The sequence below is a fragment of the Sphaerodactylus townsendi genome, linkage group LG07 (genome assembly GCF_021028975.2).
Source record: "Sphaerodactylus townsendi isolate TG3544 linkage group LG07, MPM_Stown_v2.3, whole genome shotgun sequence".
Classification (NCBI taxonomy): Eukaryota; Metazoa; Chordata; class Lepidosauria; order Squamata; family Sphaerodactylidae; genus Sphaerodactylus; species Sphaerodactylus townsendi.
In genome coordinates, this window is record NC_059431.1 from 56,043,127 (window position 1) to 56,064,346 (window position 21,220).

A 21,220-nucleotide genomic window follows, 5' to 3' on the forward strand; every position below is an offset into this window, starting at 1 on the left:
AGAGTACATGAAATAAACTATTGGCCAAGTATGGGAAAGGACATTAGAGCCTTCTGCAAGTCTTGTGACGCATGTCAGCTTGTGGACAAAGAAAGTGCAGGTGGGCAAAGCTGACCAAGCTGATGCATGACATATACTTCAGTCTATAATACTTATTATCTGCACTGCTTCACAGCATGCTGCAGGAGCTAAATAATTTCTACCCAATACTTACCGGTACCTATATGCAGTTCATGGCTGCACAAATTCACAATTTGGAGATCTTGTCCCATTTATTCCAATCTCTTTGTAAAGCACTTGGAGATGCTTTTTGGAACACCAAATGTTCCATGGAGCACTGTTTGGGAACCGCTGGTTTATAACAACTAAAATGCCAACAAAATAAACATTGGTCTACTATATAATGAATAAAATAATTTTAATTTATGCTTTTTTACAAAGGTTATAGAGTTGCCATCTATTTTAAAAGGACACCTTTTAGCAATCCATACTTAATTTAAAAGGCTTTATACGAAGGCTGTGTCAATTAAACTCAAAAGATTAAGTATGAAAATAAGTAAATACATTTTGGATATCCTTTTCATTATTATTACCCTTTGCCATTGCACTGTCTGAAGTAACATAATGTAACTAGTTAGTAATTCTGCCTTGAAGAGATTCTTAAGAACAGATTATGTTGCTGTATTTGAAGGGGAAAGCAATGTCTTCTCAATCCAAGTCCAGAATAATTGGCTAAAGGCCAGCTGTGGTCAAAATGATGCCAGTAATGTGAATTTGATTGTATGATTCCAGCACTTAAAAGAGCACATTGGTTATACATGGCTTTAACCTTGAGCTACAAATATGCTATCAAGCTCAACTGGAGTCTGAATCTGTCATGTGGCACTGTGCACTTCATCTGAACACTGTATAGAGTCCTTGGCTGCCCAGAGCTGATGAAGGTGCTGAAGGCGTTCTGAGGTTCTTGTGCTTACATTCAGGGCAGGGTGAACCTTACGAATGCCAGACTCATCCATTAATGACAGGCCACAGATCCCAAAGTATGCATGCAGAGCATCTGGAAAAGGAGAAACCAGAACAGAGAGTATTATACATTAGAAACCAATCATTTAGGTCATTTTCCCATCATCAGGGATCTGATCACTTGTACTGAGGTTCAATGTATTGTCAAAAGCTTTCACGGCCGGATTCAACTGGTTGTGGTGGGTTTTCTGGGCTGTGTGGCCATGGTCTACCCGACCACGGTCACACAGCCAAAAAAAACCCCACCACAACTAGCTGTACTGAGGTTGTTTGCCTTGAGCCCTGACTTGGATGTTGTAGAAAAGTGGTTTTCCCCCCATCTACTCCACAGCACTGTGGTGCTTCCATTAATGTCCTGGGTCTTCCCTGCCTTTCCTGTGATATTTTCCCATCTGCTTTGCTGTAATGCTTTGGGAAAGATGATAATCAAGCCAGGGCAACAACCATGGGGATGGGAAAGTCAGGCTCTTTACGCTACCCACATCAGCAACCTTTCCCCAGCCCCAGAGTCCCCCGTGGGGGTCAGTTCCCTTACCACAGAAGAACTTTTTTATAAGTCACAATTACACGCTTAATAAAGTCTCTTAGTTTTTATTTTTAATACAAAAGTATATTATACACCATTAGCTTTAATTACAGTAAGTACAATGTTTTCTTTTTTTACAAACTTTCTGTCTCACTCTGTGTTGGCAAGTATTTAAATTATTTCTAAATAAGGTGATAAAATTTGTTTTGTTTTCTGTTATACTGCTGAAACAAGAAAAAAAAGATACTGTAATTACCAGCTATCCATAGAATGGAGTGAGGAAAAATTAAAGCACCTGAATTTACTTGCAAATGTTTGCATAAATTATTGAATTCACAATGGAAATAATTTAATGGCCTCTCTGGCAAATCCCCAAGTCTCTGCCAGACTAAATTTTTCCCCTCAAATACTGATAGAATACTCAACTCACATAATCCTGCAGAAGAACATGCAAATATATTTTCAACCTCTTAGCAGAAAAAGCTTAAGGGATGTGTGAAAAATGTGTACTTTGCTGAATTTCAGACGTTAACATAAGAGCAGCCATTTTGCCAAGGATTTTTTGTAAGAGTAAAATGAGTTTTTCTGTCTCTATCCCTTATCAGGTTCAGCTGGCAGTTCCTGATGCCTAGCTGCTCAAGGCCACGATGACCATGGAGAGATAATTGGAGCTCAAATTCCAATGTTAACTTGTTAGCTTATGACTCATGGCACCTGCGATAGATAACATAACCTAAAATTCTTTCAGCTGCGCTAATTAGTAGAGGCCTTTTGACTGGAGGTTCTAGGCCATGTGATACCTAGCCTTTAGTATAAAGCTTAGATTATTGTAATTTAGGAGCCATCTTTACTTTGATTATTGGCTTGTCTTGCTGCTTGATCTCATGCCTTTTTTCAAGATCAACTTCTTTGTTCCTGGCTAAGTATTATTTTCCTGCTTGCTTCTATGTAATGAAGGCGACGCTACTATGAATTGTATGAACTTGACTATTCTAGCTTTCTCTATACTATTATTATTCATAGCAGCTTTTCACATTCTTCTCTTCATTATTTGTGAGTGTAGTTACAGATGTCATTAATCTGCATTCTTTTTGAATAAATGAAAATAATTTTAATTAGGTGAACTGCGTCCTTTTTTGGTTCAGAAAAGAACTCACGCTTTATGGAACTTAAGGGAGGTGCCCCTTTAAGTCTTCTCAGGGGGAGCAGTTGACTAAAACATACAACTACCACCTACTCTCACATCACATAGCACAGGTCTTGAAACCACAGAAAAGGTAGTTAAGCTCACAGGGGGGGAAAGGGGAAAAATCACAGTGCCAAAAGATTAATAAATGTTTCCCTGTTTCCTTAGATTCCTGACATAAACCTCATATTCTTCTTCTGACGCAAATACAGACATTGGTCCTCACAGCTAAAAATCTGCATTTTTGCCAAGGTCAGTGTAAGTACTTAGATTGCCACCCCATTTCAGTGGTGTTCAGAAAGTATAAGAGTTCTCTGAATGTGACTGTTTCTGGCCAGATGCATCTGCACATGAAAATTTCTCCTTCCATAACCCAGCCTACAACTTGCTGTTTATATATGGATGTTCACTAGCAAACTGCACAGAATAGCCAGGTTAGGTCCCATAAAGCTTTACTTCTCAGTCCTACCAGTGCTTCAAAGCAGCTTCCTGTTCAATGCAATCTGGCAGTCAAGACACTTTTCAGGAATCTTTAATTTACTCTAGCCAAACATGAGCCTTGTTGAAAGCACAAACCAACCCCCATCACTACATAAGCAGAAAACTTTTGACATATAAAGTTTTTTCTACCTAACCAATTTACACATATCAATCACAGCTCATGCATACAGAACCTCCCAAGCTTACTAGCAATATCAGAAACCTTGTAAGCATATTCAAAATTCTCTCCTATAAACCAACTGGCAATAGGATTAAGTTAAGCTAACTGTGTGAATAGTAAAGATGTAAGTAGACCAATACAGATGTCTGTGTCAGCTACTTTATACTTTGCCAACTTAAACCATACATTGATTTTTATTTGCTTCAATTAAATCTTCAAGGTTAAAAAAAGATGGCAACTCCAGGGCCACTTGCAACTACAGCATGCAGAATGAAAGTGGAATTAGTTACTTCAGACAACACTTAGGTCTTTACCTACATGGGATTTAACTTGCTGATGAACAAGTTACATTTATTTTCCTTCCTTGCATCACACATAAGTACATCATCCCTGTATCACTGCTGGCTTTTAAATTGACTCCAAAGAGAAAATTGGCAGTGCTGGTGCTGCGGGAGAAGGATAAACTCCTTTCTCTCCTGAGAAAGTCCATAGCTGCTAAAGGGGGTGCTTCCAGGCCAAACTTGCACTAAAGTTGGACCCGCCCACAGAAACACCTCCACCCATATCGGTATAGGTTCCTGGGACATAGAGGGCCGGGCGAGCAACTGCTTTGGTGTTTGGGTGCCCACTTCATTGTGAGGTGCCCTGCCACCAGGTTAATAGCCCCAGGAGCAGCAGTGGCATAGTGGTTAAGAGCAGATGTACTCTAATCTGGAGGAACCAGGTTTGATTCCCCACTCTGCCGCTTGAGCTGTGGAGGCTTATCTGTGCAGATTAGCTTGTGCACTCCAGCACACGCCAGCTGGGTGACCTTGGGCTAGTCACAGTTCTTCGTAGCTCTCTCAGCCCCACCTACCTCACAGGGTGTTTGTTGTGCGGGGGGGGGGGAGGGAAAGGAGTTTGTTAGCCCCTTTGAGTCTCCTTACAGGAGAGAAAGGGGGGATATAAATCCAATTCTTCTTCTTCTTCTTCTTCTTCTTCTTCTTCTTCTTCTTCCTCCTCCTCTTCTTCCTCTTCTTCTTCATCAGCATATTTGCCCCTAATTTATTTCCTGTACAGTTATTTCCTGCCCATCACCAAAGATCCTGCTGGTGGAGTGGGCACCAGTGGTGGGATTCAAATAATTTAACAACTGGTTCCAGTGGTGGGATCAAATAATTTAACAACTAGTTCCAGTGGTGGGATTCAAAAAATTTAACGTTGTTTACAGGCACCATTTTAACAACCGGTTCTGCTGAAGTGGTGCAAACCACACTGAATCCCACCACTGGTGGGCATCCACATCAATGCAACTCCGTGCCGCTTCCAAAACTCCATTTGCCCCTTTTGATTGCACAGTTAGCCAAGTGCAACAGTAACTTCCAGCCATTAAACATGTTCTCAAAGGTTTTAGCCAGTTAGAAAAAAATGTTTTCTGGATAGTATTAGAAAAGACAAAAAATTAAATCTATAATTCTTCAAATTTTTCTCCAATCATTTATTTATTACAATCACAGATCAGCAGAATAAACTGAAAAATATATTAAGGAGAAAATATGTGTCACGGAATCAACACTATAACTCAGTAGATTTGGCAGCTGTACAAAACCTGAGAACTCTGAGGTTTCGGATTCAAAGTCTGCAAGAAGAAAGGAGGTATACCATTCCTTCCATCCTCATGGGGTGTTTTTTTTTAGAATAGGTATAATAAATATTAACCTAAGCTCATTATAGAAGAGGCAATGCAACAGCATTATACCCAAGCACTTCAATATGGAAGAACACTGAGATGGGCCAGAGTGCAAGCTTCCCTGTTTGGGAATCAATAAATTACCTAGAAAGTGTGATAACACACATTTTTGTTCCTAAAGTTATGTTATTTTGCAGAACTTAAAGTGCATTGACATTGGGGATTCCAAATCCTTTGCTCTATTTGGCTTTGGAATAACCCAAGACTATTAAAATATTAGGATCCAAAGGATTGTAAGTTCACTGAATGAAGCCTTTTCCATTTTGACAGAAAGGTGTCTGTTAGCATCAGAAGTGCAAGAAACAAGCTTCAGCCAGTAATTGATCTTGTGAATCCATGCACAAACATCCAGGAATTAATCACACTTCTAGATACAAAACTGCATTAGGAACATAGTGGGGAGCCACAAATATGGCTCTCAGAAATTTAATCTGAAAAATTTAGGGGTCTAAAGTTTACATATGTATGGAATCCATATAGCAACTACTTAATAACCTTGGCAAAGATTCAGATAACTGAAGGTTGTCTTTGTTATAGCAATGTTTTCTCAAAGCAGAGACCCTGCTTTGGACATTTCCTACTGCTTTCTTATTTGAGTGAGTCCAAACCCAAACAAATGTATAAATAAAGATTTACCAAGAGTCTTGAAATAGAGGTATCAGTACTTAAAGCCAAGTAAATCAACATGGAATATGCCCAGATGATTCAAAACAAAAAAAGCAACATATATTTCTGTGGAGATTCTAACTAATTCTACAGATTACAAAGGAGAGTGTACAGTTATTAATGGGTAGGATATAAAGTCTCACAAGTGGAACTGGATTTTTCCATCTACCTTCTACCCAGTGTAGTCCACTGAGACCCCTGAAATTCTTAAGGTGGGGAACTCCCTTAACAGTACCGGAAGGAAGGCAAAATGAGGGGGAAGGGCTGGCAAACATCACCCCATCTCCTCTGCCAGTGTTACAGATAGAAGAGTATCTTGGGATCCAGTCCAATGTCCCTCAATCAGATCATAAAGACAGTTATGTTTTACAAGTCATCAGCATTATGTACTAGGAATACAACAGACTGAATCTAGGAAAGTATGCCCTCTGATTCAGAAGTTCCGCTACCTAAGGAGGCTATGGTAATTACTCAACGAAGTAAGATACATCATTAATCTAGACTGCATGCATCTTTAACTGAGGCAGTATCCTCTACAGAAGATACTGGTTCAGAGCAGGACACCAAAAAACACTGGCTGAAACAGAGATGAAACTGGCTACTGCTATTGTTCTAACTCTGAAAACTATCTTAAGTTAACTTATTCTATCCTACCTTCCTGTAGAATAGCAGAAGTCTGGAAAAGATGCTACCTGGACCTGGTAGAATGTCCTTCTATAGTAGGAGAAATCAACACAGATAAATTAATAGACTTTAGAGGCTACAGGGCTCACCTCTAGCAAGTAAAACCACATGCCAGAGTTAAGTTCTGACACATAGTAAGTCCTGCAAAAAAAATCTTTTCCACTAACACAAACCTTGTAAAGGTGTGTCATAGAGATCTTAAGAAGTGCACCCAGTCTTGCATTCAGTATGTTCAGCTACATGTAAAAGAGGTCTCATTTGCCTTCAGATATCAACCACAATGCACAGGAATATCAAAATGTGCAATCCAGAGTCAGGAAAAATGTATCTCACTTTGAGAATATCTGAACACCAGAAATTCTAAACAGATATTTAACAGCATTCAGAGAAAAACCTAAACACTCTGAACACTGAGAAGGAACATCCAACACTCCATTTCTGGAAGGCTCTCTTTCTTTTTTTTCTAATTAATTGGAGTTTTGAAAGCTGTTCAAGGGCATTCCAGATACTTCAATTGAAAAGGAACACAATGTACTCCTATCCAGTAAAAATCAAAGTAGACAATTAATCTTCAGATTTAGCAGATTCAAATCTTCACCTAATTGCCAAAACTTTGGTACTGTTCAAGTACTGTTGAAACCTTTCATAAACTGTTTCCACAGTGTGCGTGCTCTATGTGTGTGTGTGAGAGAGAGAGTGAGTGAGGGAGGGAGGGGGATAAAGCAAATTATTAAGTTTAAGAAGGAAAAAAGGGTGCCTTTGTTCTGACAGCAATATATGGTACTCTACACTCCATACAGTCCATAAACATATCTATAAATAAAAAAATGGTAATTTGCCAGAACAGCCTCACTGACAACCAAACTATACATTACAACATACAACATACAACAAAGCCTTATCATAGTTAGATAAGTTCAGATCAGGACAATGGAGCAGTGGTTGGAGGGGCTCCTCACCTCCTTATTCCATGCTATTTTCTTGAAACAAAATAGTGCTGATGGGGGCACTTGCCTCATTGGGGCTCCATAGTGTTTGCATGTACAGCTATTCTGGAAAATGGGATGGGGAAGTGGGATTCCCCAAGATGCTGGTTATGCTTTAAAGCCCTTCAGCATCTCAGTCTTACCTGAATTGGGGTCTCACAACATTTTTAAATGGATTCATGTATGTTGTAGCATGAAGTTTGACCCTGAGTTACTGTCCTCTCCCAAAAAACTGTCTTCATGTAAAGTATATTTTGTATCTTCTGGAAGCGCAAAGAGTCCACTGACCTTTAATTTTTGAAAACTGCAAGATTAAGCAGAAGCTAGAACAATGGGTACAACTATTAATACTGTAGTACACTGTACTAACACGGCTTTTATTATCTGTTACAGTAGTCCTGCTGGATTGTACTTTTGGGTTATATGGTCCAGATTATGGTTTCCAATAATGCACAGCCAGATGCTTCCACAGGAAACACAGAGCAGCGGAAGACAACAATTCCTCCCATGACTGCCCCCAGAAACAGGTATTTTATTCACAGAAGCTCCATTTTACCATTGTGTCTAACAAGCTTTGACAGATCCATCACAACCTCCAAGATTCTTTTGCTGGAGACTGAGCAGCATAAGTGAAACTGAAGTCACACTTGATTTACTTGTATTAAATCTATGTTCCACTTTCTCATCATTTCACAAAGATTGTAAGAGCCTTTTTGGAACTCTTCAAAAATCTGCTTGGGTTTTCATTAGTCACAGTAATCTGTTACAATTCTCAAATCTGGCCAATCCACTGTTTCCTTGGACTCCATATCCAGCTCTCACACTCACCTTTTAGCAACTCTGCTTCTGCAGCTTACCATGCAAACTAGTGTTGCACTAGCATTGTCTGATAAACCAAAACCACATATTCGCCAGTTAAGGATTAGCACTGCTGAGAGCTCATGAATATCGTACAGAAACCTTCTTCTTGCACCTGTCAAAAGCAGGAATCTATTTTCTCATTTTTTAACGTATTTGGACACCACCACCACCACCCCCCCCCCCGTGCCCCCATTTACCTGGATGACTGTCTGGCCATTTAGCAAATCCACCAACGAGGCGATCTTGAGTTGATAATATGTAATTCCTGTTCTTTTCATAGTTTGTATACTGAAATATTTTCAAAAGCTGAAAGAGAAGCAAATTTTTTTTAAAAAATCCCATAAAAGTATTATCAAACTTTATTGGTATTAGCAGTGAAGCAGAGCATCACTTCAATGTATTTTATACCTTGACCTCTCAGAAGAAAAGGAGAGCACTATGAGAATAATTCCAGATACACATGCCTATTGTCTTAGACAGGAAAAATGAGGGTCTGTAGATGATGCCTTCAACACAACTGTTTACAATTGAGGCAGTGATACTGCAGTCTGTCTCTGGGGCAGCCCATTTTCTAGAACTACATTTCCCAAAAGATAATGATCACATATCACTTTTGTTCTCAGAGGAATTTTAAGATTTTATTTTCCTTAACTAATACATAATTATTTTAATCTTTATGCATATGTAGATTATTTAATTAAACATTTATTACTCTTATTGGATTACTCATTATGAACTTCAGATTTGTTGTTAACTTGCTTTGAATGTGGAAAAGCAGTCTAAAATTTGAAGAAAAATATGACTAGAATTATAAAATGACAAAGTAGCATGTCAGATCTACATGAAATAACAACGAAGTATGCAATTGGAAAACAAATGCTACTATGATTTTAGCAATTTATTTCTACTTTTGTATTACCTTAAGAGTTGCTCCCACCCAAAATGAATAGCAGGTGTCTACAGGCTTATTCGGTCGGCCATGATAGCCATTTTGCTGCCTCATGATGCACCATCTTCTTATCCTGTCAAGTTCTCTCTCAGAGAAAACTTCTTCCAGTTTACCCATCAGGCACAGTGATGCAATACCACAAAAAGTGGAGCCCCCTGTAAGATTCAAGTTTTGTAGTCTACACAGAGTTTCTAATGAGGCTCAATCTGAACAGTATATAAAACCCTAGTGAATACAAAACACAGTACACAAAACTCAATATATTAAACTAGTTCCAAGAAGTATAGGGCAATCTGAAATTTGCAATGCAGTCCTATAATGCCATTCAGTTGGCCAAAAAGGCCAACATGAAACAAAAAACAGATGGCTGGGCAACACAGTTTAATGTTTAAGCAGAAGGGCCGGGAAACTGCTCAAATGTGTTACTAAGGAGAAATAAAAGGGCTACACCTGTCACAGGAGATAAAAATAAGGCTAAGTCAGATGAAGCAAAATAGGTAAAAATGTAATTTGTTACTCAGATAACAATTCCCTATGTGTTTTGTTCAAGAGGTTTCTTCAGGAAATCTGCAACATATAATACGTAATTACACTATAAAGTTTATAAAATAGTTATTTAGGTAAAATTATACAAGAAAATAAAACACTATATAAAGTCAGAATACAGATTGTACCATATACAAAATACAAAACTGCTAAAACTTATTTGTCCTTGAAATTGCCCAGAGGACAAAAAAAAAGTCCTCGTACATGAGAGATAAAACTGTTTTGGCTCAAATTTAAAGAATCTTATTTGAGCCTAAATGAATGTTACCAACCTGTTCAGTATAAATTCAGTTGCAAGTTGCCAGTGGAAGGACCCTGCTATAAATCCACCCCCTTTCTGCCCAGGATGAGCCTCAAACAGATGATGGATTCCCTCCCCCCGCACTTTCCTCCTTACCCTTTCCTCCAGGGTGGGTGGGCCACGACCAGATGATGGGCCCCCTCCCTCCCCAAAGGATGTGTGGGCCATGACCAAATGACAGGTCCACTCCTCCTCTCTCCCCTTCTCCCCAGGATGGGTGAGCCTCAACAAGATGTCTAGTTCAGTGATGACGAACCTTTACGAGACCAAGTGCCCAAACTGCAACCCAAAACCCACTTATTTATTGAAAAAAAGCCAACACAGCAATTTAACCTGAATACCGATGGTTCGCCTTAGAAAAAATGGCCGGCTACAGCTCCAAGCTGTGGTTACTCAAGAGTAAGCTTTGGTGGTAGTCATGGTTTGGTCTTTGGAGGCAAATTCATGCAACGCTTCGAATTCCGGTGAATCAATGCACTTAGAGGGAGTTTATCTGTGAAGCAAGCCCCATTGCCAGCAACCGAGCTTACTCCCAGGTAAAGGATCGCACTTTAGTTCTTCCCATGAAAATTAGTGGGGTTTAACAGCGCTTAACAGGGTTACCTACACTGCTTCCCCAAAACTAGGTCTTAGGTTTAATACAAATAATCTCCCTGAAGGGAAGAGGGAGGGGTGTGGGGGAAGAGGGAAGTAAAACTTTAGCTGTCCGAAACCCAATAACCCCACCACCACAAAGTAGAAGTAAAAAGGCAGTCAAGGAAGGCAATCCTAAGCAAGAATGCTGTGCCAGGGGTGGGATAACTTCAGGAAAGCTAAATTGGTGGAGCAGCCATCTGATCTGTGGTTTTTCCTTCACATGTCATCATAGCACTTGACTTCCCACAAAAATGCAACAGGAACAGAAAAATAAAAGCAGTTCTAGCAAAGACCTTTAAAAAATTCCTAAATTCATCTCGGTTCCTCCTCCCTAGACTTGATCTGCCCAGGCAATCGGCAAAAAACTTGGGTCTGAGTTTTCCCCAGTGTTTGGAAAGGCACGTTTTGTTTGTTCAACTCCTTGCTCTGTGCCTCTCCAGCATCTCCACCTCCTCTGTCTCTGTCCTGCCTCAGGTAGCAGCCACCCGAAGCACAGGCACCAGGCCCGCCAGTTGAGTCCTTCCTGCTTCCCATGGTGCGTGCATGTCATGTCCAGTGACCCAGGCCAGCCTAGATGTGTTTGTGAGGGGGGGAATTTTGTGCCCCCCCCCCCACATGACAAACTCTGGGTACGAGTGCCCACAGAGAGGACTCTGAGTGCCACCTCTGGCACCCGTGCCATAGGTTCGTCACCACTGGTCTAGTTGATGCAATATCTCTTTTTTACAGAAGCTGATGATATTCCAGTTTTGTATTTTGTACAACCTGCATTCTGACTAAATTTAATGTTTTATTTACTTGTATAATTTTAATACAATAACTATTTTAATAAACTCGGTAATATAATTATATATTTAAAGATTCCCTGAAGAGGCCTCTTGGATGAAATGCAAAGGGAATTTTTATCTTAGTAACAAATTATACTTTTACCTATTTTGCACTTGCCTTGGCCTCATTTTTTAAGCTCAAATATGTTAGAAGAAAAAATGGTTTTTATACCCCGCTTTTCTCTCCAGTAAGGAGTCTCAAAGTAGCTTACGGCTGCCTTCCCTTCTTCAGAACAGATACCTTGAGGTACGTGGGGCTGATAGAGTTTGAAGTACGTGAGGCTGAGAGAGTTTGACGAGAACTGCGACTAGCCAAGGACCCCCAGCAAGCTTCATGTGTGGGAAAACAAACCTGGTTCACCAGGTAAGAATCTGACGGTCATGTGGAGGAGTGGGGAATCAAACCCAGTTCTGCAGATTAGAGTCTGTTACTCTTAACCACTACACCACGCTAGCTCTCTATGGCCTTTTAGCTAGTTAGCTGACACTATTTGTCTGCATATGAATGACCACAGAAAATAGTTAACAAAAACACACCAGACTTCATTACAATAATTAAGCTGCAAGAACAACAATCATTTTCTTGCTCCAGCTTGGAAGCAAGCCTCAGCCAAAGAAAACAAAGATACTGCAACCTTTCTTCCCACCTTCCACGCTACCACTTCTAGGACTGTAACATTTGCTACAGTATAACACCCAATGTAGATATAAAAAGTCACTGTAGTGTAGCAGGGAGTGAGTGTTATATTGGGACACTTGGGTTAACATTTTTACACTGCCATGAAGTTCACTGGGCAACCTAGGGGCAGCCACACAGCGTCTAATCTACTTCACAGGGCTGTTTGTGAGGCTAATATGGGGAAAGGAAATCCATATATATCACTCTGAGCTTTTTAGAGGAAGGGTGGGTAAAAATATACTACTCAGAAATACTTGGCGTTTAGTGGATCAAGTCCCAAAGTCACGTGCTTCCACCTCCCAAACATGCAGAAGTTTTCCCTTTGCCTCTCAATCTGGATTCATAATTATATCTAACCATTTAATGCTGATTAAAATTAATTCAGATACATACCCTAAACCAGTTAAGAATGTTCTACCAATCTTACATTATTGTTGCATGTTTATCATACCTACAAGTTTTGGGTTCCAACTACATCTACATGTGGCAGACTACAGATCTGACAGGCAGGAAAAAATACAATGTAATGACCCCAAACAGGATAGAACATGTCAGTGACACGTGAGTAATGTAGCTATTGTTGTCACAAGAGCGAGTCTCTGCAGATTACAAAAATTCAACATTAGAACTGCTCAAAATATACATTCTCTTTGCAATCCTGATGCAGAAATTATTCTACTGTTGTAAAGACGTTGATATTCACACTAATGAACTTACCATGAGATTCAAGTCCAGCTCCTTGTGCAAGCCCATTATCATAGGACTGAAAAACAAAAGCCAAAAAGCAATTATTCACACGAACTTTTAACACAAGCTTTGTTTGAGTAAGCTTCCAATCATGCTCAGTAATTTCTGCCCAAAGTTGATTCCACTTTAAATTATAAAAGTTGCCTTGTGGATTACAACAATTCAAAGATTGAGAGTGAATTTCAGATGTAGAAAGCAAATCAACTTCAATCTCATAATTACTTTGTGCTTTATATCAGTGATACACATTCAGTGGTGTGGGAGCCACATGTGGCTTTCTGACACCCCTTGTGGTTCTTCTCATCACTGTTCACACCCATTTTATATAACATTCCCAGCCCAGGAAGATCTATGATCAATGAAGTCACACATGAATGACTTAAGAATTCTGACTCATGAGTTACATGAAAATAATATGAGAAAAGCTAAAAAAGAATACTTAGAATATGGCCATTCACAAAGAGGAAGTGGGTCAACACTCAAACCCAAGAGTTCCATAAATCAATAGGATAGTATTTATTTCTGTATCTTGTAGAAGGCATAGATGAGGCCTGAGTAGCTGGCTAGCAATGCAGCAAGCGTTTTAAAATGGTGGAACTTATCACAGCAAGTAAGTCTGAGAACTCATGAGTTAACAACTTACTTCATACTAGTTAGGCAATCCTGATTCTAAGCAGAACAACATTCTAAGGATTCAGCAGACAAAGAAGAAACATCAGTTGTTGCCTAACCAAACAACATGAACTTCTCCAGTATGCCAGTTTGTACTGCTGAGGAAAGTTTTGACAAGATATGCTGAACTGGACTTGTTTACTGAACTCAGCACATCTATCTTCAAGACTCATGGTAAGGAACTAGCAGCACTTTGGGGGTATATAAAATGCTTTTATCAAGAGGGACAAAATCACAGAGAAAAAAGTCAAGCAGAACAAGATTCATTTTGCACCACAACTGGGTAAGAATTTAAGACTTCACAAAGGGTTCTTAATTGCCATGCCCATTAGATTTGCAGTAATCAGGACAGGCTGTTTAGGAAGGATGTTTTAAAGAGTCCTGATGAGCATTTTTTGGGATGACCTAAAGTCTAGCGAATTTTAACTCTGCAGTGGTTGACTCTGAGTGCTACAACACTATGCATTTACTGATTTGGCAGAATTGCTGCTGCATAACATACACCGCCCAGAGCCCCTAGAGGATGGGGCGGTATAAAAGTTTAATAAATAAATAAATAAATAAATTACATGAACTTCCCTAGTATGGCAATTTGCGCAACCAAGGAAAGTTCTGACAAGCCTCATTTTCTTGCAAAATAGCGATGTAAGTATAGAGAAATAAAACCACATCTTTGTTTAGTAACAGCTTCTCAACAATGAAATGCATTTTGCCTGTAATAAAGAGGCATAACAGAACAACCCAGAATTGTAGAAAGACTAACACAATCATTTGCATCAGTTCTATATTTAGTCTGCATTATAATGAGATACAAACTCCACAGATATTCAAAAACATATCTCTGAACAGAATATCTCTCATTTTCCATTATTTGCACTGCCCTATGCTGCGAAAAGCTCTGGCTGCAGGGCTTCAAGGCATCTCCTATAAGGAATAATAGTATAATAACAATATTACTACAACAACTGAATTCAACATCTATTGGACTTCCTCAGGAATTAATAGGGAAATGTAAATAAGTTAGTATTGAGTAAATTTCCACTGAAGTATTAGGAGCTGAGAGATCTCAAATATCGCTATTATAAATATGTTCAAGTTTCTCACTGGATCTCAGCATAAAAATTACTACTGCATACATAAGACATGAATGAAAAGTCTAACAAAGGCATCCAACTATACATTCTAATCTACTGTACTGGGAGACAGATGGAGCTTTACTGTACAAGACAAGTCAAGATGGAATGAGAGGTTCATAAGAACATAAGAACAAGCCAGCTGGATCAGACCAGAGTCCATCTAGTCCAGCTCTCTGCTACTCGCAGTGGCCCACCAGGTGCCTTTCGGAGCTCACATGCAGGATGTGAACGCAATGGCCTTCTGCGGCTGTTGCTCCCGAGCACCTGGACTGTTAAGGCATTTGCAACCTCAGATCAAAGAGGATCAAGATTGGTAGCCATAGATTGACTTCTCCTCCATAAATCTGTCCAAGCCCTTTTTAAAGCTATCCAGGTTAGTGGCCATCACCACCTCCTGTGGCAGCATATTCCAAACACCAATCACACATTGCGTGAAGAAGTGTTTCCTTTTATTAGTCCTAATTCTTCCCACCAGCATTTTCAATGGTTGCCCCCTGGTTCTAGTATTGTGAGAAAGAGAGAAAAATTTCTCTCTGTCAACATTTTCTACCCCATGCATAATTTTATAGACTTCGATCATATCCCCCCTCAGACGTCTCCTCTCCAAACTAAAGAGTCCCAAACGCTGCAGCCTCTCTTCATAAGGAAGGTGTTCCAGTCCCTCAATCATCCTCGTTGCCTTTCTCTGCACTTTTTCTATTTCTCCGATGTCCTTTTTGAGATGTGGCGACCAGAACTGAACACAGTACTCCAAGTGCGGTCGCACCACTGCTTTATATAAGGGCATGACAATCCTTGCAGTTTTATTCTCAATTCCTTTCCTAATGATCCCCAGCATAGAGTTTGCCTTTTTCACACCTGCCATGCATTGAGTTGACATTCCCATGGAACTATCAACTTAGATGCCCAAATCCCTTTCCTGGTCTGTGACTGATAGCACTGACCCCTGTAGCGTGTATGTGAAGTTTGGATTTTTTACCCCTATGTGCATCACTTTACATTTTGCTACATTGAACTGCATTTGCCATTTCTTAGCCCACTCACCTAATTTATCAAGGTCCGCTTGGAGCTCTTCGCAATCCTTTGTGGTTCTCACCACCCTACATAATTTGGTATCATCTGCAAACTTGGCCACCACGCTACCCCCCCCTACTTCCAGGTCATTTATGAATAGGTTAAAGAGCACTGGTCCCAAAACGGATCCTTGGGGGACACCACTCCTTACATCTCTCCATTGTGAGAATTTCCCATTTACTCTTTGCTTCCTGTTCCTCAACCAGTTTTTAATCCATAGGAGGACTTCCCCTTTTATTCCTTCATTGCTGAGTTTTCTCAATAGTCTCTGGTGAGGAACTTTGTCAAAAGCCTTTTGGAAATCCAAATAGACAACGTTCACTGGTTCCCCCTTATTCACATGCCTGTTTACACCCTCAAAGAACTCTAGTAAGTTTGTAAGACAGGATTTGCCTCTGCAAAAGCCATGCTGACTCTTTCTCAGCAGGTCTTGCTTTTCTACATGTTTAATAATTTTATCTTTAATGATAGATTCTACTAATTTACCAGGAACAGATATCAAACTGACTGGCCTGTAATTTCCCGGGTCCCCCCTAGATCCTTTCTTAAAGATTGGTGTGACATGGGCCATCTTCCAGTCTTCAGGGATGGAGCCTGATTTCAGGGATAAGTTGCATATTAAAGTGAGAAGATCAGCAATTTCATGCTTGAGCTCTTTTAGAACTCTTGGGTGAATGCAATCTGGGCCAGTGGATTTGGTAGGTTCAGTGGTAAACAGGATCTCTAACCCTGTTAAGTGCTACTGACACATGAAAATGTGGCAATGAGCAATCCACAGGGAAGAGACAGCTTGAAGGGGTTGTTTAGCCCTTCCCTGCTTCATACTTCTTCCTTTTGACCCTTTTCTTCACTGGCCTAGAAATTGTATTTTGAATGTTTAGTTGGAAGAGAATTGATCTAGGTAGAGAGAGAGATTACAATGGGGAAAAAATAGTGAATTGGAAAATGATTAAACATTTACCCCTATCTACCACTTCTCCTCCAGCAAACTGGCAGCACCCATGGGGTTGACAATCCAAATGCTCCCCATCACCTATTTTTGATCTTCTTCAATTTAAAAAATGGCTCTAAGTGTGAGCAAATTACAAAGTATAAGGACTGAGTTATACAACTAAATCCACTGCCCCTCCTTTCCTTTCCTCAACCCCTCCCCAATGCAAGTTCAACCGTTTTTGTAACTATTAGCTTCTACAGCAGTGGTTCTCAACCTTCCTAATGCCGCGAACCTTTAATACAGTTCCTCATGTTGTGGTGACCCCCAACCCTAACATTTATCCATTTTACAGATGGAAAACACTGATGCAGGGAGTCATAGGTGACCTCTGTGAAAGAGTCGTTCGACCCCCAAAGGGGTTCCGACCTCCAGGTTGAGAACCACTGTTCTACAGGAAGTAGAGCCCCTTTCATTTCTACGCAAGATTTCTTCCAGGTCCTTCCACAGATAGTCCATCAAGCTCCCTCACTTTTGGAAGTCTACAAACAAGTTAAAGCAAGTCAAACAATCTTATCTCATTTTAGTTTCAACAAAGGCAGAGCTACTACAAACATTCTTGTATTATTTGATAAAACTTACCATGCTTCTCCTAATATAGTCTACGGCTTTCTTCGTATCCATTCCTGACCAGTTGTTGAGCATGTAGCATATACAAGAAGCGCAGTATACAAATCTCATGTCATTTTCACTTCCATCAAGGACTGCACAAAAACTGAAACATATATTGAAGTTATAATTGATATGTTACAACAATTCTTGCAGAGTTAAAAGAAACTGAATAAAAGAAACTGAAATCTGCCTAATCCACATACAAGATACAGAGGCTCCTTGTTTGGACTTACAAACAGTGCCCATTGCTCAATAAAATGGGAGTGCCTGCTCATGATTTTGTGTCTTTCCTATTTCTATGCTCTCTTCTTCTAAAGTTAATGGAAAACCTCAATCAATGGAAGTAGTAAAATCAGGCACCTGAAGCTTAAACCAAATATAAGTGATTTTATTTATCTCAGTCCAGTCAAGGCAGCCCTTAACTATGCTCTTTGAACGAATACCAATTTTTAGGGAAATTGAGCATTCATCAGAAAAGTGTCCAAAGTCTTGGAGGAAACTGGTTTGCCTTTTTTTATGGCTATAATCCCATTAAAAGGAAAAGTGGAACAGTGCGCTTCCATGTTCTAAGCTAACGTTAGCAGTAGCACATACATATGAATGCACTACAAGAATATGCATTATAATTCATAGCTTTCACCCTTTTGATAATCAGAATGACAAATGAACAGAAGTGAAGCTCATGCAACTTATCCAGATAATTAAAGGTTTTATTGCATGTATCCTTCCATCTGCTGATGTATCACACTGCTCCAGAGGAGTCACTGCAACAATCTTCATCAGAATTTCTTACCCAGCAATGTTCCCCAGTGACTGGTGCTATGGAACACAACTGATAATTTACATTTTAACAGCTCCCATTTTGAGCAAATTCAAGAATACATTAAACTTTAGACAGAGAAACCACACTTATACCAACAGTATGTAAAATACTAGGGTTGATTCACACAGTATTATGTCTGTGTGGAATTTCGAGGCGATATTCTCGGAGATTACCCTCTGGGAATGTAATTTTCAAGTGCATTCTGGCCTGATTCAGTTCAGAAACATAGCACCCAAAGAAAAGAGCCCTTCTTTGCTTGTTGGAAAAATTTACAAGCATGGAAGACTACATGCAAGTTTTCACAACAGGGCCAGCAACAACTCTCCAGAGTTGTTTCAGGTAAGGAAAAGAGCATGAGAAGAGGCTTAAAATCATGCCATAGTTCCAATCTGAATCAAACCTCCAGGTGTCTGGGAACTCTTCGCACATATATGTTCTAGAGTTAATGTGGTAGCCACTTGTCCACTATATGTCAATCAGCCCTGAGAAAGCCACAAGTGTGTAATACATAATTTTATAGATTGTAACACTGAAAATAAGACGTTTAGCTCTTTAGTAATTTTAATGGCATTTATTATACTATCCCTCAAGCTCTTTTAGATAGTACTGGAGACCTGCAGGCTAGTAAATAACAACACACAACAGACCAATATCACTCAAATTATTCATCAACCAGACTGTGAGAAAACCTCTTTTTCCTGTGTACCTCACCCTTCCCCACTAATTCCTGCTGCATAGTCTTGATATTACCTATCCTGTCTATGATATTCAAACTACCACAGGTTAATGAAGCTTGAACCACAGTGGCTGCCCACCAAGTCTCACAAAACATATGTTAAATGTAGGCCAAAGGGCCCTTAGGAACCGCACTGGGGCAAAGGTGGGGAGGAAAGGGAGAAGGCCATTCCTCTCTTAAGAACACATATAATTCAGTATTCAGAGTATGTGGTTAGATACAGGCAGTTTTAGTTTCAATAAAAACAGTCTTTCATTACATTTTTACATAGTTACTGCTCAAAAGGTGTTCAAACTGATCAACAATCTAGACAGTCAACATAAAAATATTACTTTCCAAGCATTTCAAAATCTTTTCATATATACATAATGAAAACAAGTCAAGTATACCTGCAAGTACCATAACAAAGAAAACCCACATGTGAGAAGATTAAGATCTACATTTGGATGTTAAACTTGAATAATTTATAGCTAGCCTATGTTCCTCTAATGTACCAATCTCTGTCTACTCTATAGCATTACATACACTTTGGCAAACAAACTTAACGACCTTTAATACATTAAAGTAACATGTGCGCAGTTTTCCTTCAACTGCTTGCTTTCATTGCCAGCAAAATTTGGATCTGGAATCAGAGTTCTGAATAATCAGAATCCTCTTTCTGCTCCTCATAGATACAATACTATCTCAAAACCCTGCCATGTGACAGAAAGTAAACTCTTTTTAATCTCAAATAAAATTACACATTCACCCCCCTCCCCCACAATATTTCCAGAAATGGAAAGCATTCCACAGCAATACTGGGAGGAATTCACTTAGCATAATATAGAAGACAAGTAAGCATTTTGCCTTGATCAATCTGACTTCTTCTCTTCAAGAAAGTTCAGCCTTTCTTCAGAAGCAAATATTTCCTGCAAAATGCTGGATTATAAAATGCCTGCTTTGTTGTCAGTGAGAGAACTAGCCTATTATTGAAGTGCTTACGACATAAATAAAAGAAGGGGCAATTCAAGTAATTGGGGGAGAGGGGGGTAACTATAGCCAAACCAAAATTATAGTACATGAAAGAAGCCTTGTTGTGGAAGGAGATAATACTAGATAGAACAATGAGAAAGAATTGGCAAGTCTGAAAGACAAGTCAAAAGATCAGGGCCAGGTGTGGGTAAACAGGAACTTACCCCTAGACACCAAGCCAGCTAAAGCTTATTCAACAGTAAGTTGTGCATAATGAAGAAAGCATAACTGTTTATGCATTCATGATTTCTAGAACATCAGACTACTGGAACACATGGACCTTCCAGCTTTAGGATGTTCAGATCAACTGAATATATTTGGACCCCAATGTACCTCTGCTCCATATCAATCTTTTCCTTCTCCTTAATTCTATTTAAAATTAAGTAAAAGTCAAAAAGGAGTGCCCTGGTCTCAGAAGTAAGGGAGAAAGGAATAAAGCACACAAACAAACAAGATTCTTCTTCTTGTTTGTCTTTCCACTGGTTTCTTCCTAGGGGAGGAACTGCAGCTCAGTAGTACAGTATCTGCTTGGCATACAGAAGATCCATGGCATCTTCAGCTAAAAGAATCAGGTTGAGGGTGATGTGAAAGATCTCAGCCTGACATCCTGGAGAGCCGCTGTTATACTGAGTTTATTGTCTTTTTTGGAAAGAATTTGTGAAATACAGGCTGCCATTCAACCTGTTAAGCAGACTTTTGGTGACTACTGACTTCAGGTGCACCTACCTCAATTGAATTAATATGATGGTTAATTCAAGATAAGGCAGCTTTAGGTGTTCAAACTAGATTTAGCTAGACTAATTCCTATGTAATGCATACTTAGTGCATAATGTATTTTGATCCAGTTTTTCCTTTCTAAAAATAAGTAATTCCCTGCACCATGGAATCCGCCATACCTCCCATCTTCCAGCTGGAGAGCTCTTAGTCCTGCCAAGCAGGCTTCTTTATTTACTCGGCTCAAGTCATCCCCAAGAATTATTAGGCAGGAGAGGCCAGTATAAGTCATTGCTATGTGCCCACTATCATAGGGATGGGAAACACCAGGACCCTGAAATACAAAAGAATGAAGGTTTCAGTTTACTATCTTGAACAATAACTGCACAGAAACATCAATGTCTATTTTAGACACAAACCAATCTTTCCCCAGAACTATCTCTG

The 21,220-nt window shown here is 39.6% G+C and overlaps 1 protein-coding gene across 2 annotated transcripts in view; it reads right to left on the minus strand.

Moving 5' to 3' along the window:
* Positions 1 to 401: 401 nt before the first annotated feature.
* The window catches only part of PGGT1B (protein geranylgeranyltransferase type I subunit beta), a 42,101-nt gene continuing 21,282 nt past the window's right edge, over positions 402 to 21,220 (minus strand). Inside the window, exons 4-10 of one of the 2 annotated variants that reach the window (XM_048503649.1) lie at positions 20,959 to 21,110; positions 17,463 to 17,595; positions 12,978 to 13,023; positions 9,242 to 9,426; positions 8,520 to 8,628; positions 6,446 to 6,505; positions 921 to 1,057 (exon numbers count right to left, since the gene is read on the minus strand). In XM_048503649.1, the coding sequence (XP_048359606.1) occupies positions 6,480 to 6,505; positions 8,520 to 8,628; positions 9,242 to 9,426; positions 12,978 to 13,023; positions 17,463 to 17,595; positions 20,959 to 21,110 (651 nt within the window). In that variant the 3' untranslated portion in view covers positions 921 to 1,057; positions 6,446 to 6,479. Of the gene's footprint in view, positions 1,058 to 6,445; positions 6,506 to 8,519; positions 8,629 to 9,241; positions 9,427 to 12,977; positions 13,024 to 17,462; positions 17,596 to 20,958; positions 21,111 to 21,220 lie in introns of both variants that reach the window. The other variant, XM_048503648.1, reaches the window with a different exon arrangement.